This window comes from Uloborus diversus, chromosome 1, assembly GCF_026930045.1.
Source record: "Uloborus diversus isolate 005 chromosome 1, Udiv.v.3.1, whole genome shotgun sequence".
In the NCBI taxonomy this organism is placed as follows: Eukaryota; Metazoa; Arthropoda; class Arachnida; order Araneae; family Uloboridae; genus Uloborus; species Uloborus diversus.
Window position 1 is genome coordinate 158,500,383 of NC_072731.1, and position 17,208 is coordinate 158,517,590.

Genomic DNA, 17,208 nt, shown 5'->3' on the forward strand with positions numbered 1-17,208 from the left:
CATTGTCAATAGGAAGCTTCTTCACGTCAACTGCCGGATGTAATTTCCTCCCTTTTTTCTGTTTCTTCAATCTTTGTTTCAACATTTTAACGAGACGTCTTCACAGTAAGTTTTAACAGCCTATGCATTGTCTGAATAGAAGACACCTGCTAATGATGAACGTCTTGGCGTGACACATTATAATTATCCCACTTTTAACCTGATAATGTCTTTCAACGATAAAGAAGTCATTAGGAATTCAGCGCACCGCAGCATTGAATAATAAATTAACATATTTCACATACTATTCTGGTCAAGGTTATTTTTCAGTAAGATGTGTCAGCGATGAATTTGTAGTATTGTAAACTAAGTGAGATAACTGTATCATCCTGCTGAAGAATAACATACAAGTTGCTAAGTATAAGCAGATTAATACTTCCGGATGTATAAAATGGTTGTTAAATCCTCACTAGCCATCAACATAATCACTAATACAGCATATGAGGCAGTGAGAAGCAAAGGGAGGTAAGTGGCAAAATTAAATATTTGGAGGTAAGTAACCAGTACAAATAGTAGGGGTACCTCTCCTCTGTCTTGGGGCAAGCCTCTTACACCACCGAGAGAAAAGTTGTTCAAACTACAAAAGGGGCCCCCATACCTAAAATAGCTTAGGGCCCCGTTAAGTCTAAATCCGGCCCTAGATATACAGCATGATTTGGAAAAAAAAATTTAATGAAAGCCCAAGACGTTATCTTTAAAAGCATTTTACTAAAAACTTGAAAATGTCCACTTACATCCTTTTGCTTCTCACTGCCTCATATATCTTCTGCTATAACGCCTAAATTAAGCTCTTTAGCAAAGGTTGTTCTCGAGTTTTTTAGTTTGTTGGAAATTCAGATTGTTCGATATTGCAAGAGAAATTTTTTATGTAGTCTTTATTCCATATGCCCTAGTGAAGAAACATATACTTTTCTGTCATTCCGTCACGAACCAGTTTGATGTTTTAGACGCAATCTAAAATGTTGTACGGTTTCCGACGAAGGGGGTCTACATCATTTTCGGTGGCTACTACGAATTGGGAAGGAGTCGGGCCCTATTCAAATTCGATTTGTCGCCAAATGTATCAAACAGATAGGTCGTAAATTGAGGGATACCTGCAGTTGTCACTAAATAAATAACTTAATCAACAAAACTTGGTGATTAATTTGAAGAGCAAAACTTCTTTTCGCCTTAGCTCTTCGATAAAAATCTCATTGGAGTTCAAGTTGTTAAATTCTTTTTTTTAAAAAAAAGATTAGTCTATACAAATATTAGAAAGTTTTACAGAGGTTGATGAAAGAAAAAAAAACCATTAGTTGTAAAAAAAAACATTTAACATGGTAAACATTGAAACACAACGTCAAAAAATTCAAAGTTTGTGATACGCATCAGAATAAAATATTTCCCAAGAGTCTTTTGTTTTTCGTTCATCGTTAACAGAGGCCTGAAAGATAGATAACAGCTGTGTTTCAGGAAACTTTATACGACACAACCAGTACTTTTGCCTTTATATTATAACCTCACCGCGACTCTCACGTTCTAAAGAACCACCACTTTATCTAGCAGCTTTAAAGCTCTTTTGCACTTCTAAATGAAATTCAAAACCACGCCACTACGAGAGGTTTGTTTCTGAGATGTCTTTGTTGGAAGTCATATGTAAGATAAAAATGTGTCCCCAGAAATGACATTATGAAGAGGGCTCACTCCAGTTTCGCAGGATTAAGATAAAAGGCACTTAAAAGCGAAGAAGAATTTTTGTTTCTTCTATGCATTGTAAAAGGAGTAGTTTTGCATGAGAGACGAGAGCAATGTTTCCCACCACTTCTACGTTCTACGCCCAAAAAATTGCTTCAGGATTTTTTTTTTTCCAAAAGTAGCAGTAAATCTTCGCAAATAAATAAGCAACAAAAATGCAGGAGAAACATTTCAAAGGTACATTTAATGTTTTCTAGGTGTATTCATTATCTAAATATCATTGAAATAACAAAACAAAATGACAGGAGTCCAATCAGAAAGAAATAAAAAATGTATCATTTGATTGACAATTTTTATTCATTCTCTAATTTATTGTTTTGCAAATACTGTTTCTAATCGAACTTTTGCTTATCCTCTTATACAAGATTTAGCATTACTTTCGGAAGTTGGCGTAATATTTCTCTCTTAAAACATTTTTGAAAATTATTATCACTTACATTGATTTGTTATCTTAAAATTGGCGATAGCCTACATTTAAACATTGGTCTTGGTAAAAATCGTTAAAATAACTGATCAATAAATTTGAAATTAAAATCTTTGCAAAACCGCAAAAATTAAGGATATTAGAATAATTTAGGAGATGATTGCATGCATAAATGATTAGGTTTTATTTATTCAAATGGGTAAAATTAACTACACAGTGGACGCCGTTTAATTGAATCAATGGTTAATTGAATCAATCGCTTTTATGAATTAAATTGTCAAAAACAGAACAAAATCCAGCTTTATTGAATCAGCCGCTTTATGGAATGAAAGATGTTTAGAACAAACATGATTGAAATAAGCGGCAACCACAGTATCTATAAAACTTTCTCAAGCTTAAAAAAGTTCACGATTACGCTTCCGACGGTTTCCATTTGCAATAGCGAACAAAACATAATTGATCTACTTCAAACACTCAAAGAATAGAAACAGCTAATGAAACTAAATCAGAATGTTACGAGTTATTGAAAGAATTTCGCGGAAGCGACCCCAGAGCTTCCGTCATACAATGTCCGAAGAACATTTATCGACAGAAAAAGATCCACCAACTCAACTTAGTGTAGAAAAATCATCACAAACAAAATTTTGAACCTGTTTACTGTGAATCATAAGTCAAGATGGTTCATGAAAGTCATCCTCGAACAATCTTAAGTTGTTACATAAAGAATGGGAAAATTTGAAGATAATAGATATAAAATTAAAAGGTTGTGGTCTCCTTAACAGCACGAAGAACTTGAACAGTTCATTTAGTCAATCACAAATTTCAAATAACTAAATTCAATTTCATTTCTCGTTTCAAATATTTCCTTAGCGCAGTGTTGAGGGAATAATGCAAATGTATTAATAAATTAACTTCAAACCAGGGGCGGCATTTCAGCATTTCGTTTGGGGGGGGGGGTCGAGTTTCTTGAATATATTTAAACCATATGAAGAGATTATTTCTTTAGTAGATGCAAAAAATTATTCTCCATCAGTTCGTTCTGTTATGAAAATGCAGGCAAATGATTTCTTAGTTATCTAAATTGAATTTACACATTTTTTATTATTCTTAGTGAAAATTTTGGTGTTGCAACCGCCCCCTCTCGCCCTCCCTATTTGCCGCCCCTGCTTCAAACCACCTTTTCTTTTCATGATTCCCTATACCTCCACCATTTTTTGTCAGTCTAGTGAAATTAGGGCACCAAGTGAAATCGGACCACCAAGAGTTTTAGGAATTGACAAAAACTGATAATTGAGCACTTCTGCACAGTCTTAGATGTTTGCCTTCCAGAAAAGAAATATCGGGATGGCACCTCATCCCATCACGGTCTTGACCCCCTTTCTACCAAATGAAGAGGTCCGAGGTTCAGGTTCGTGCATCTTAGGCGATCCAAGTAAGAATTTTTTTGTTTACTGAAAAACTGAATTGCATCCATTCGTCCCTCGGATGTACATGATCTTTAATGGAAATTAAGGTCGATTTTTGAGTGAATATTTTTTCGCGAATACAATACTTCCTTTTTTGTAAAAGGAAGTAAAAAGTTAGGAAATTTGGTTTCTTATATTGAATTAATGAAATACTAGATTAGAAAACATCTTTTTAGTATAGTCACGCGACGCACTGTTCGTACTCAAAGCCGTTTTGCTAACATATCTCACCACGAGTATCAGTCAGTTCGTTAAGCCAAAACGGCAAAATTAAAAGTTGCAGTATGGAAATGGGAGCAACGTACTGGTGGAAAGGAAATTATCTGTCTGCCATCAAATCAACTACTGTCGGATGACTCATCGGAAGTGATGCAGAAAAAATGCGTACTTGCACGTGACTCGGGAGAGCGGGTTTCTCTCCCTCTCTCTTTTCGAGCAGGAAAAAAAAAGCACACACATTCTTATACAGACTGAAAATGCATAACATTCAGCAGTTATCCTTTCAACAAACTTTTCGCGAAACAAAAAATTCAAATGATTTCAACATAAATGCAATTGAAACATTGTTTGCTCCCAGCTGAAAAAATAAGTTAAAATCTCATTACAGCGAATACTAATCCAACGAAACGTCGGTTTCAACAAAATAAATGCTCAGTCTCGTTTTAATTACGATGTGTGAAGTCCATCACAAGCAGCAAAATTTACGATCCCTTGAAGCTTGTTGTGACGGGATTTTACTGTATAAAAATTGGCGTCGAGTTAAAATTACGAACGGGGGGTCGGATCCAGTTTTCTAACGACAATTCACGTGTTTTCAGAAATAGAGTTAAATGAATAGATATTAAAGCACAAATTTTATGTTACGTATGTCGGCATTTTTAAACTTAACATGGATCCTTGAGCTAATTCAGTAACCACTTTCAGTAATTCGACTTTCAACGTACACTTCATTTTTTTTCTTTTAATTTTACACAACTAATGGATAACTTTAATTTTGTGATTGCACGAAGGCGCTCCAAAAGAAAACGAGGTAGTCGAAGAACCGTAATTATTTTTTTTTTCTTTTTTTATTTAAATAAAAGAAAAAAAATGTAATGTCTATCTTATTTGTCGGTAAAAAATGACTTTTCCCCCCTTTTTAAATGTATGAAACAAATGCTGGAAAAATCTTACATCTCGCCTAAAATATATTCTACTGAGTACTTACTGTAGTCTCGTATTGTAAAAGTCAGCTTTCAAAGTTTTAAATTTCTTTCGCAATTTTATCAAATCTCAGAAAAACTGCTTATTTTTATTTTACCAAACTCAAATATTCCATAATTTAACAAACGTTTTAAAATCCAACAGAACGGTATAAAAAAACATTGGTATTAATAACATTTACGGTGCTAAATATCAATGTTTTTCTTTTGTTATCTTACAAATACTAAAGTAGTGCGAAAAGATGAAATAATTTCCAAATCACCCACACTTTTTAGAAATTAATGTCAGAAACTTAGAAACTCCTTCTACGTCAGATTTTCAATAACATATGCATTATAATAGGCTGGGCGATATCAGAATTTTAATACCGCGATATAATGCTCTCCAAATATCGATATTTTCGATACGTCGATATATTTAGGTCGATAAATTCAACATTTTATGGGGGGGGGGCATATAAATGCAATACCTATTGCATAAGTATCTGCAACAGAAAAAAGCCATCGGCCCTCTTGGTGAGTAAATATTTCAGCAATTTATTCTACTAAGAATAGCGACAGCAAGGATGCTCATATGTGTGTGCGGTGGTGGGAGGAGTGGGTTATGAGGTAGATGATATCGCAGAAACTTTTAGAGAAATTACTTTAGAAGGATTTAAGTCTTTTTATTAGTTCTTGGGGGGAAAGGGGGGGGGCTTGGTAAAATTGAGGGGTGCTATCGCAGTTGGGGGAGGGGAGGGAACCCCTAGTTCAGCATCTGCCTATTAAAATCTGCAACAGAGAAACGCCATCGGACATCTTGATAAGTAAATATTCCATTGATTTATTCGAATAATAATAGCTAAAAGAGGCGTACCCATTGGGGGGGGGGAGAATGATGCCGAGTAAACCATTGAAATTATCAGAGAAGTTATTTTGAAAAGTGTTCAGTCTCTTCAATAGAAGGTCGCGTTTTGGGAAAGCGCGATAAATTTGAGGGTGCCATCCCATTTGGATGCGGGGAGCAATTCTAGCAATACCATCTGTTTATTAACATCTTCAATAGCGAAAAGCCATCGAATATCTTGGAAGGAAAATATTTCAGCAATTTATGATATTGATAATAGCAAAACCAGGGGGCCTTTTGTAGGGGAAGGTAAGGGCCCATGAGCAAGGCCGGATTTAGACTTAACGGAGCCCTAAGCTATTTCAGATATGGGGCCCTGTTTTGTATGAAAAAGTTTTCTCTGGGTGGTGTAAAAGGCATTTTTTTAATTTTTGTTCCCTTTACTATGTTTGTCTTCTACTTTTTTTTGATCGTGTTTTAATATGCTGTCCTTGATGTCTTTTATAGATTGACCTTAAGAGAGGGGATGATATCAAAAGAGTGACCCGGTACTCCCCTTTAAGTTGAGCATAGAATATCCCCCAATTGTAACGGGGCCGGGGGTTCATCCCCCGGAAAAATTTTTGAAAAATAGATATTAAATTCAGCATTTTGAAGCCTTATAAGATGTAGTTGGAACTTGGAACTACAAAAATATTAGGATAGAAATAAGTAAACAAAAAACTTTTTTAAAGTTATATCCTCTTTCGCAAATTAGGATAATACACAGTATTTTTTTTTTTTTTTTTTTTTTGAGCAATCACGATTGCTTATTGTTCTCACTTGACCGTTTTTGGCGTGCGTGCCTTTTTCAGCTTGGACCAGGCCTGCAGCACCACCATCCACCGGCGGCGGCGCGGCTGGTCCTGAGCACTGTCCCCCGGAATCCACTTCTGCTGGGCGGTGGCGTCCATGTCCCACACACACGAACGCCTACACACACACACACACACACGTACACGCAAGTACACAACACTCACTCACACACATGCATACATACACTTACGCACCCACACACGTGCGACTACACAAACACACACGCTCGTGATTGCGAAAAACATAATTTGAAGTCAAGATGCCAAAAATTCAATTTTTTTTTTTTTTTTATTCGACAAATCAAAAATCAATGACAGCATTTTACAGAGCGAAAGAGTGCGGAAAGAGAATAGGCAATGAATTGTTACTTGCTCACATTGGCTTTCGGTACAATTAGCTTTTAATCACACCTCCAACTCACCAACAAATACAACAATGAATCTCTACATAGTATAAAATGAAGTCTCCAAAAAGCGTCTGTGTGTTTGAACTCGCAAAACTCGAGAACTACCCGGCCGATTTTGCTGAAATTTTCAGTTTGTTCCTTTTAAGTCCTGAGAATTTTTGCAGACCTGTTCGAAAACTATCTGATGAATAGTTCTTTTTTTACTCCAATTTAGGCCCAATTTTCACATAAATTCCCGAATATGGGGGTGAAAAATTACTCGCGAATAGTAATATTATATATCCAGGCCCGCGCCAAGCCTGATCGGCGCCGTCGTGCAAATATCTTTTGATGCCTTAATGCAGTGGCGTTCGAGGAAAATCTAGTTAACACCTGGAGTGAGGTTTTGTAGACAAATATAGGTTGGAAAAATACGTTTGAAATTTAATTTATTAAAAGAGCAATGTGTAAATATTTAATATTGGAATACAGTTAACGTTTTTACTTCATATCTCGAAGTTGTTTCGAGTTCAGTAGCTCATGTGATATATTAATGCGTTTTAGAAAAATCCACTATTCTAATATTATATTAACACCACTATAAACATTGCTCTAATCTCTAATTGATGAGTAATTAATCAAACTTCTATGCCTGTCAAAACATGACTACAAGGCACTGGTTATATTTATAAATTGAAGCATATTAATATATATACCACCTTCAAAAACCTAAATTAAAATTTTACCTGCAAAATAGGTAATTCTAAAGTACGGAGTAGTTAAAAAGGCATTGAATTTAATATCTAAAACAAATTTACTGTCCAAAGTTTTTTTTTTTTTTTTTAATTTCATACACACAGTTGAAGAAAAGGGCGGAGGGGTGGAGAGAGAGAGAATCAAGTAATTAGGGTCAAGTCGTAAATTTACGGAACTATAAAAAGAAAACCGAAGTTATTGTCTACAATATATCACGCACGAGTAAATAATATAAATAATATGCAAATATTCTTACCATATTTTTATGTATGATAACACGAAGCAGTCAAATTTGAACACTAGTTAAAAATCACACAAAAAAAAGCACAAATTATAAAACAACATATTCACCACAAGCAGCCGCGTAGCCAAGGGTGGATGCAGGGAGTCGGGACCCTCGACAAAATGAGTGTGAAACTTCAAAAATGGAAAATATCCATTTTTTTACACGTAGTTTTCCTGGATAGTACAAAAAAAAAAAAAAAAAAAAAAAAAACCTCGAATTTGAGTGCAGAGAATTCTGTATATTTCCTCTACTTCTTATATAATGCAAGGATCAATCGAATTTAAGAAAAAAAAAACACACACACATTTTCCTCTTATTTACATAATAATAATAAAAAAAAAAAAAAAAAAAAAAAAAAAAAAAACAAGATTTCATACAAGAAAATATGTTGCGATTAAGACAATTATTTTTCCTGGTTAAAAGTGACTTCTAAGCCAAAGCATGGTCTAAGAACGTCTGAAAAATGTTTAAAAAATCAGAAATATTAGGTTCTTAAAGGGTTTTTAGCAAAATCGGATTTGAGGATATCTCGTATTGGATAAGTTTTTCTCTTTTTTCAAAACTTTATATAATAATCGGAACCCCTCCGAAATGAAACCCTGGCTACACCATTGATCCCAAGAACCTAATTGGCGAACAGCGAAGTTCTTGCGCCTCGTAGGCTCGACCTTGTGTACTATAGACATACCGAAATAGCATTCACAGCTATACATTACGAAGAAAAATGCCAATGAATGCATTAATTAGCATCACGTGTTTTCAGTGTAATAAATTGCGCTTTTGAAAATAATGTTTAGGCACAGCAAGCCCCAAACATGGTTTCCAAGAGCACTTTTATCCTTTTAGATATAGGCAGCGAGACAGATTGCTTGTTTCAAGGAGCAATATAATTTCTTTTGATTCGTCACTTTTAGATAAAATTAAAAATCAATTTTGAATTTTTGGTCGGAGATTTTTTTCCTACAATTGAAGCATTTTTGATCGGTAGAGCACGGCGCTTTTTTCACTCTGGCGCCGTCGTGCGCCGCACGACCTGGCACATAGGGACGGCGCGGCCCTGTATATATCGTTGGAAAGGGAAGAATTTTCCGCGTTCTACGCAATTTGTTTCAATGCTCTAACTTTATTACGGCGGGAGTTATTTGCGTTTTTAGCTCGAATTTTTTTAGGCTTAGCTGAAATTTAGGCACTACTTTCTTCATTAAATAAATCAATAAAATGTGAAGGAATTGTCCCACAGCTTTCTTTTTGACGTCATTGGAAAAAGCGACCTTTTTTACTCCAGATCTATTTCGACCTATGGTCGAAAAGATAAGCTTTTATCTCGAAAGGAAAAAAGTTACAAGCCTTTTTAAATCAAGTTTCAGAAATCTCGATTCCATTCACATTGTGAGCCATTTTCTTTCGCATTTTAATTCCTTAAACGTATTTTATTTTGTGTTTCCATGGTTACGCATTTTAAATCCATCTTTCTGAATTTAATTTCTTAAAAGTATTTTAATATCAGTCGTCATTGTTTGGAAAGGAAATCATGATGTTTTTTTTATTTATTTTTTACGCCTGATTGTTGAATATACGTCACTTGACACAATTTTTATTTTCAAGGTGGACCGGGAAAAGCCGGGCAACGCAGCTAGTTAAATATAAAATGATCAATAGTAAAAAATTATTTTAAAAGAAATGGTGTACAGATTATAAAAATAGGTAACAGGAGTAACATACTGCCCATTTGAACAATTCACAATTTATACACTTGATAAGAAATAAAATTGGAGCCCAACTTAGCTTTGGATTTTCAAACACTTATCTAATTATTTTCAAGGACTCGAGAACAATTAAAATTATTTAACGCACTTCATTTGTAAGAGTCTGGTATTTTAGTAATTGATTGTAAATTTTTACAGTCCTATTCTAACTTTGTAAGAAACAGCTATTTTAAGTTTAAAAGAAAAAAGAAACTATTGATTTTTCAAGACAACTTTTCTTCAGTTACAAGTGGGGCAGAAAACGAAAAAGAATCGAGGTAGTGTCCCCCCCCCCCCCCGTGCTAAACAGATTGACAATATGCAGGAGAAATAAGATAAAAGCAAGTAATAACAAAATAATTTCTAAAATGCTGCATCCAGCATTATATAAATAACAAGATATGAAACATGTGAGTAACAAAAAGTTGTAATATGTTTCAGAAATGTGAGAACCATGGTTTTTAAATTTTTGGTACAGGATGTAGCAAGGAGCTGAATTTGACATATATTGGCATCCCTTCTCCCGACCCCCTCCCATTTGTGGTTTGTAGCCACACTTTTCCAAATTTTCAAGCACTAGAAAATGAAATTTATTTTTGCAGGGTTTTTTTTTTTTTTTTTTTTTTTTTTTTTTGTGGGGAATGAATCATGCTAATGTTCGGGAGCTGGGGACCCCTAACAAAGCGGGGGCCCAAAGCTCTAGCTTGATTAGCTTGTACGTAAATCCAGGCCTGGTAACCACAATAAAATATTTCATTGTGTTCCGAAAGAAGAATTAAAATTTGGAAAGAAATTTAATTTTTAGTTATAAAGTAATTCAATTGCTTCAGATATGAGGAAAAAAATTATGAGGAAGTCTTCCCAGACGTCGAAAGTCCGATAGATGTGAAGAAAGAAAATGTGAATTCCACAAATCAACAGTTGCTGCCCATGCTTTACGTACAACCATATTTTTAGCACAATTACTGAAGTTAACTCTGATTTTGCTCCGCTTTTACTTTTAAGTTTTCAAGTGACGCAGCATGGAAAATTTCTTCCAAGAGAAAAAGGTTGTTTACTTTTCACTTTTATCCACTCAAGCAAGTAATCGACAGCTTGCCATCGTGATGATTTCTGCGCCTACGCGAACTCAAAGGTGAAGGTTTGTTAACTGGGAACATCTATTTTAGCAAACTGTTAGCGATAAATTCGGTCACGAAAGAATGATTCACCTGCCACCAAAAAAAAAAGAAGTCTGCAATTTTTTGAACAACTGAATCCTGCAAATGCCCTGTGCAATTATGCTAATACTGAAATGAAAGTTTTCAATGACAAACTTAACGAAAACTTGGTTTATTGCTACTTCGAGCGTGAAAAGAGGGCGGCAAAAGATAATCGAGAACTGTCTTAGATTCTACACATCGATCACGGGATAGATAGATTAAAAACTTAGATGTTAAAAAGAGAGAGAAATTAATTTGAATTTTGACATCAGTTCAAATTGCGTTTTTCGGTATCACGAGTTACGGTAGGTAGGCCCTGGTCCAAAAACACAAAGGAACATCAACTTTGGTCGAGTGAGAGAAATAAAGAATTCATCAATTTCTTAAAAAACCATTAAGAGGCGCCAATGACCGGATGCACAAATATAACCTCTAATATATATGGATAATGAGTCTATATTCCATTGGTGCGGAATTTGCTTCTATTTTTTAACATCAAATTATCACAGTGTTTCATATATTAAAAAGCGAGTGTATGAATCTTTGTATCTTTTTATGTATGTATGTCTATTTATCATCTTTCGACGTATTGATAGTTAGTTCACCCTAGCAAAAACTAGGAGATTTAAATAAAAAAATCAAAGGCACATGATAACATTTTGAAAACTTTCTTTAGCAAACTTTCATTCACCAATTTAGGGTTTTTGACACCGGGGGCTTTCGACAATTTAAACCATTATACCCGATTTGCGTAAAAAACACAGCCCTGCTGTTGGGTGTCGTTTGTGTTATTTATTTTTAATAATATAGTTTTTATAAAAGTCTGTCGATTCTTTGTCTGTCGATACAAGTTTAGCATTTCCTTCCAAATAGTAACTTATTACATAAAGAAAAAATTTTAGATACGCAGCTTGGTAGTTCTGATGAAAAAGTGTCGCGTCGCACATTTACAACATATGTTTCTTTGATCAGTAAGTCCTGTAACAACTTATTATACAAGATTAACCTGCATGATTACGGCTTCTTTCGATAAATATAGAACCGCGCAGCTGCAACTGTCAATCAGCCATCATAGAAAATTATTTATCGGCCAGCATTTCGCCAAAGTACACCTGTATTTGGAATCATCGACTTCCAACAGTAATCAGGCACTCCAACCAGGGGCAAGCAAAATATAAAGACAAAATGACTTTTGCGTGACAGGTGCAAAAATAACTATCTTCCACAGGACACGTTCCGTTAGCTCTCTGCAAATTAGATATAGATCGAATAAGCGTGTTTTGTTTTTGTTTTTTTGTTGTTTTTTTAAAGGAATTCCTCAAAGAAAAATGAGCTAATTTTCTAAGGGGACGTCTTTTGATGCTCTGTTCAGAATATAATACGATATTTAATATCGTAAGAAGCAAAGCAATTACTAAAACACTGAAATAAGCAACAGGGAAAATTAAAATAATTCAAACGACTAATAGTGTGTCCATAAAGGAAGAATGCTTCCTCGAATTCAGGGCAGTATGCAAGGGGGAGGTTTTTAGGGTTCAAACTTCTTCCGAACTTTTTGGAAACTATTCAAAACAATTTTTTTTTTTTTTTTGTTATAAAACTTTTTACTGAGAATTTTATAATTTAACAGACTTACAAGGAAGTCATAGTAGTGCACACAAAGACATTATTTCTTAGCAGATATGCCTTTTAAGCAGGACTCCCCCCCCCCCTTTTAAATAAGCTAGTGTTACGGAAATCAATAGATATACGAACGAAAAGAAATTTGATTATGCAGGTTTCTCAAGAAATGTGCTTGGTAAAACCCTCCCCGAAGCAAAAGTCTATTTACGGAGATGCTCGAATTGTACTTTAATCACATTAGATTTCCGCAAATGTGCAGTAATCCGTCATTTCCATCGGTTGAAGCTTTAAGACACTCAAAAAGTTATGGGGGTTAGAAAAATAGTTACGGGTAGCAAAAGATAAACATTTTATCACAGACCCCTAGTAGATTAAGAAGTCTCCTCTTCCCGATCGCAAAACAAGAAGTTCGTCCGAAACTAAAAAAAAAAACGAGCCTACTTTCCCGTATTGCATAGTATCAACGATTTTCTAAATCTCAATTGACGTCGACTCAATACGTTTGCGTCAAAAAGGTTTTGGGAGAAAAGTTTGAATGTCTTACGTAGGCACCGGTATTAAAAATTTTCCGGTTAAAAAGTACTCTCAAAAAATAATAAAATCCTTCTTTCAACAAAAACTATTCATACAAAATTCAAAACAGTTAATTGCATAAAACAAAATTTGAAATGCAAGAATGAGATGTCCTGATCGAATTTTTTAAGCAAACAAGAAGTTCCGTCTAGGACTAGACGAGCCTACTTTCCCGTATACCCATACTACTTTCTAGTACCTGATCAATATTCTCAAAAATAGCTTAAAATCGCAAATTTTTTCAAACATATTTTTTTTTTTAATATTTTAAGCTGATTTCTAAGAATAAAATATTCCTTACTTTTCTTCAAAAAAACGAACAAATAAAATAGCAGCACCTTTTAAACAATGCAGCTAATACACTTCTTTCCATTAAAAAAATTTTTTAACAGCTTTCAAAACGAAAAAATAATAATAAGTTCATTAAAATACATACATCATATAAAAAACAATCGTTTCTTTTTCCCCTGTTGCCGAAAATAATTTTTTAAACGAATTAATGCACTTACCAAAATAAAAAAAAAAAAACAATAAAATGTCAACTTAAAGAAATAATTTTCATTGTCAAAAAAAAAAAAAAAATCGTCTGCGCATATTTTTCGAGTTTATTCACCGAAAACTAATACCTAAATTAAAACTTTAGCGTGAAAATAAAAACAAATCATATCAACAATAATTATTTCACAGTTAAAACCAGAGCAGCGGAGTCGGAGTCGGAGTCAATCTCATTTTGGGATAAAAGAGTCGGAGTCGAATATCCAAGAATCGGAGTCAGTCATTTGTCCTACGTGTATAAATGTTTGCCAAAGCTACGAAGTCAGAGTCGAAGTCGGGGAGTCGGAGTCCGATTAATTGTCGGGAACAGGAGTCAGAGTCGGTGTCAGGTGCCCCTAAATTCTCGGAGTCGGAGTCGGGAGTAAAGAGCTATTTCCAACAAAGTTTGTTTGAAGTAAATCCGCCTTTAAGTTCGGAATCTATATTGACTTTCAGTTTTCCCTTAGGCGCTAATGTTAAGAGATTTGAACTGTTCAAAATTGAACGAAAACTTGTTCAAATCAAAAATATATTTTCGATACATGTTTTTTATCAAAAGTTTTTCCCTACAAAGTTTGTTTGAAGCCACTTCGCTTCTAAGTTCAAGATTTATTTTTGATTTGAATTTCCCCGTAGGCGCTAATGTTAAGTTTTTTTGAACTGTTCAAAATTGAACAAAAAATTGTTTAAATCAAAAAATGAATTATGGGAATGAGATGTCCTCGCCGAGATCTTTCTAACAAAAAAAAAATTGTTCGAATCGGACTATTCATTCAAAAGTTATTAGGGGGGGACAGACAGACAGACCGACAGACCGACAGACAGAGACCGACAGACAGACCGACAGACAGACAGACAGACAGACAGAGACCGACAGACAGACCGACAGACAGACAGACAGACAGACATTTTTCCCCATCTCAATACCCTACTTTCCAATTTTTAATTTTTCAATATTTATCTAACTATTTTATTTATTTTTGACTTTTTTTTGTTTTTCGGGATATTTTTAAGATGTATTAAGCCTTCTTTCATCTGATTTTTACTGGGAAAGTAGGCTAAAAATACGTGTTTTTTCCTCCTGCATGTAAATTATACTTACTCAGAGCATTATATATACTCAAATCATTATACTCTTCTCAAATTGAAGGGTGGGGGACACGCAGATAGAAACAACTCTAATCCATCTTATAGCCTTACTTTCAGTTTTATAAACCTACTTTCCTGTTAAGTTTTTAGAGAACTGAATTAAAGACAAGGTTAATAGGGTTCTTTCAAAATATTGCCAAAAATCGAAAATAATGCACTGATTCATTAATTAAGTATCACGAACAAAACACTTGGAAATTCGACTAATGAAATAGGGTAAGGATCGCAACGGCGCGGCGCCACGGTGAAAATGTGGAAAAATCTGAATTTATCCATTATTTATGTATCTTCATTTGCCTAGTTTTAAATCTGCAATTCGCCCACATGTTTCAGATTTCTGTATCTCCAAGTTCCAAAGATATTATTTAATCAAAAAAGAAAGTAAGAGCACCAAGATATAGAGAAGAAATCTGAAAATAGTGCACAAGATAATGGAATAAGGGAGTGGTGATAAAGAAAAATGAGGATAAGCATATCCACACCTACTGTCAGATGAAATTGAGTCTCCTTAAACAAGTTGGGAAACTTTTTTGTTCTGATACGACATCTCGCAGCCTGTATCCTTGATAAAAGATCAAGGGGACGAACACAAAATGATTCATGAAATACACCGCCAGCTCAGTCAATTTCAGCCGAGGACGGCAGTTTCGTGCTTATAAGCACTCATCAGCCCGGCATAGGATTGACTGAGCTGGAGGTGGAAAACTTCTTAAGGAAGCCAAGAGTGCCAAACATACTAGTAGCTAATACAGAATTAGCACTGATCAGACGAATGACCGAAGCAATGGTTAGGTTCAACTCGAATATTGAAGGCAAGGCAGGTATATTCAGTAAGTTACCGCCCTATAGCCAGGGCTAAGGCAGAAATACATGAAATACACCGCCAGCTCAGTCATTCGTCTGGTCAGTGCTAATTCTGTATTAGCTACCAGTTTGTATGGCACTCTTGACTTCCTTAAGAGGTTTTCCACCTCCAGCTCAGTGAATCCTATGCCGGGCTGATGAGTGCTAATAAGCACGAAACTGCAGTCCTCGGCTGGAATTGACTGAGCTGGCGGTGTATTTCATGTATTTCTGCCTTAGCCCTGGCTACAGGGCGGTAACTTACTGAATAAAGTGATTCATTCACTCGCTAATTGTCTTATTCATTCACTACTAACTTTATTAACTGATTTATTTTTTGTCATTTTTTAACTTGTTTATTTATTGATTTATTCATTTGTTACTTCAGTTTCTTTTCATTTCATCCATTCTTTTATTTACTTATTTGTTTGATCAAATATACCATTAATAACCGAATAGAAAATATTTCATTAGAAAAATACTTTAATGTTCACTTTGACTTATGAAAAAAAAAAGAAAATGAAAAAGTTACAACTTTTTTTTCAGGTACAAATTTACTAACAAAAATAAAAATAATAATGCTTCAGTGCAAGTTTTATTCTACAATATATTGCTCTTCCTTTATGTATAGAAATTTTCAGAACAAATTTCCCACTTGTTCATTTTGAAAGCGGTTAGGAATCCCTAATTATTTCACTTTCCCCCACATTCCCCTACTATCAGTTATGCAACTTCAAACCAATCGGGGGGGGGGGGGGGGGGTAAATTCCGCAAAAAATAAGGATCATCGCAAATGATCTTTAAAACGTGAGTTTTCAAATACAGGGTGGCGACAGAAACTGTGAAAAAAAGTTCCCTAACTTTTCCCTGATTTCCCTGATTAAGTTCACCAAATTTCCCTGATTTATATTACCAATGAGAATGGTTTTCTTTCTTTGCTCTACTTGAAATCCATTGTATGTTTGTATAAAATGCAGTATTTTAAACGTTTTAAGTTGTGTAAAGTTGTTGAACTAAAGATATTTTTTAAAAAGATGCTACTTTAATAAAATGGTTTAAAAAAAAAAAAAAGACAATTTTTTCGGGGAAGGGGGGGACCTACGAAACAGTATATTAAATTTTTATACACGGAAAGATTATAGAAAAAAAAAATACTTTACTTCCAGAACCCACTTAGCATAAGAATTTTAAGGAACTATTAAAATTACTCTTAAAAACATATGTGTATTTATGATAGAACTAAAAAGTAATTGAAATTATTTTGAACTAAGTTTTCAAACAGTATAATAATTGTTGCAAGAATAACAAGTAATAGTGAAAGAATAGAAGTAATGTAGTTATTCTTATATAACTAATTGACATATTTATGCAAAACTGATGAAACCATTTGACATCCATTCACAGGAAGCTTTTCTTTAATCAAGAACATAGGTTTTAATGAATGAATACAGCATTTTAACAATAAAAAAATAAAGATATTTACTTAAGTACACAAGTTAACTTTATTTCAAATGATTTCAGTATGTAACGAAAAAAAAAATCTTAGATTGCTTTTGTAACAAACAA

The 17,208-nt window shown here is 34.3% G+C and overlaps 1 protein-coding gene across 1 annotated transcript in view; it reads left to right on the forward strand.

The window, feature by feature from the left end:
* Nucleotides 1–3,541: 3,541 nt before the first annotated feature.
* Nucleotides 3,542–17,208, forward strand: part of LOC129216536 (actin-binding LIM protein 3-like) — a 182,735-nt gene continuing 169,068 nt past the window's right edge. The window contains exon 1 of the mRNA XM_054850755.1: nt 3,542–3,605. Coding sequence (XP_054706730.1) covers nt 3,542–3,605 — 64 coding nt within the window. The remainder of the gene's footprint in view (nt 3,606–17,208) is intronic.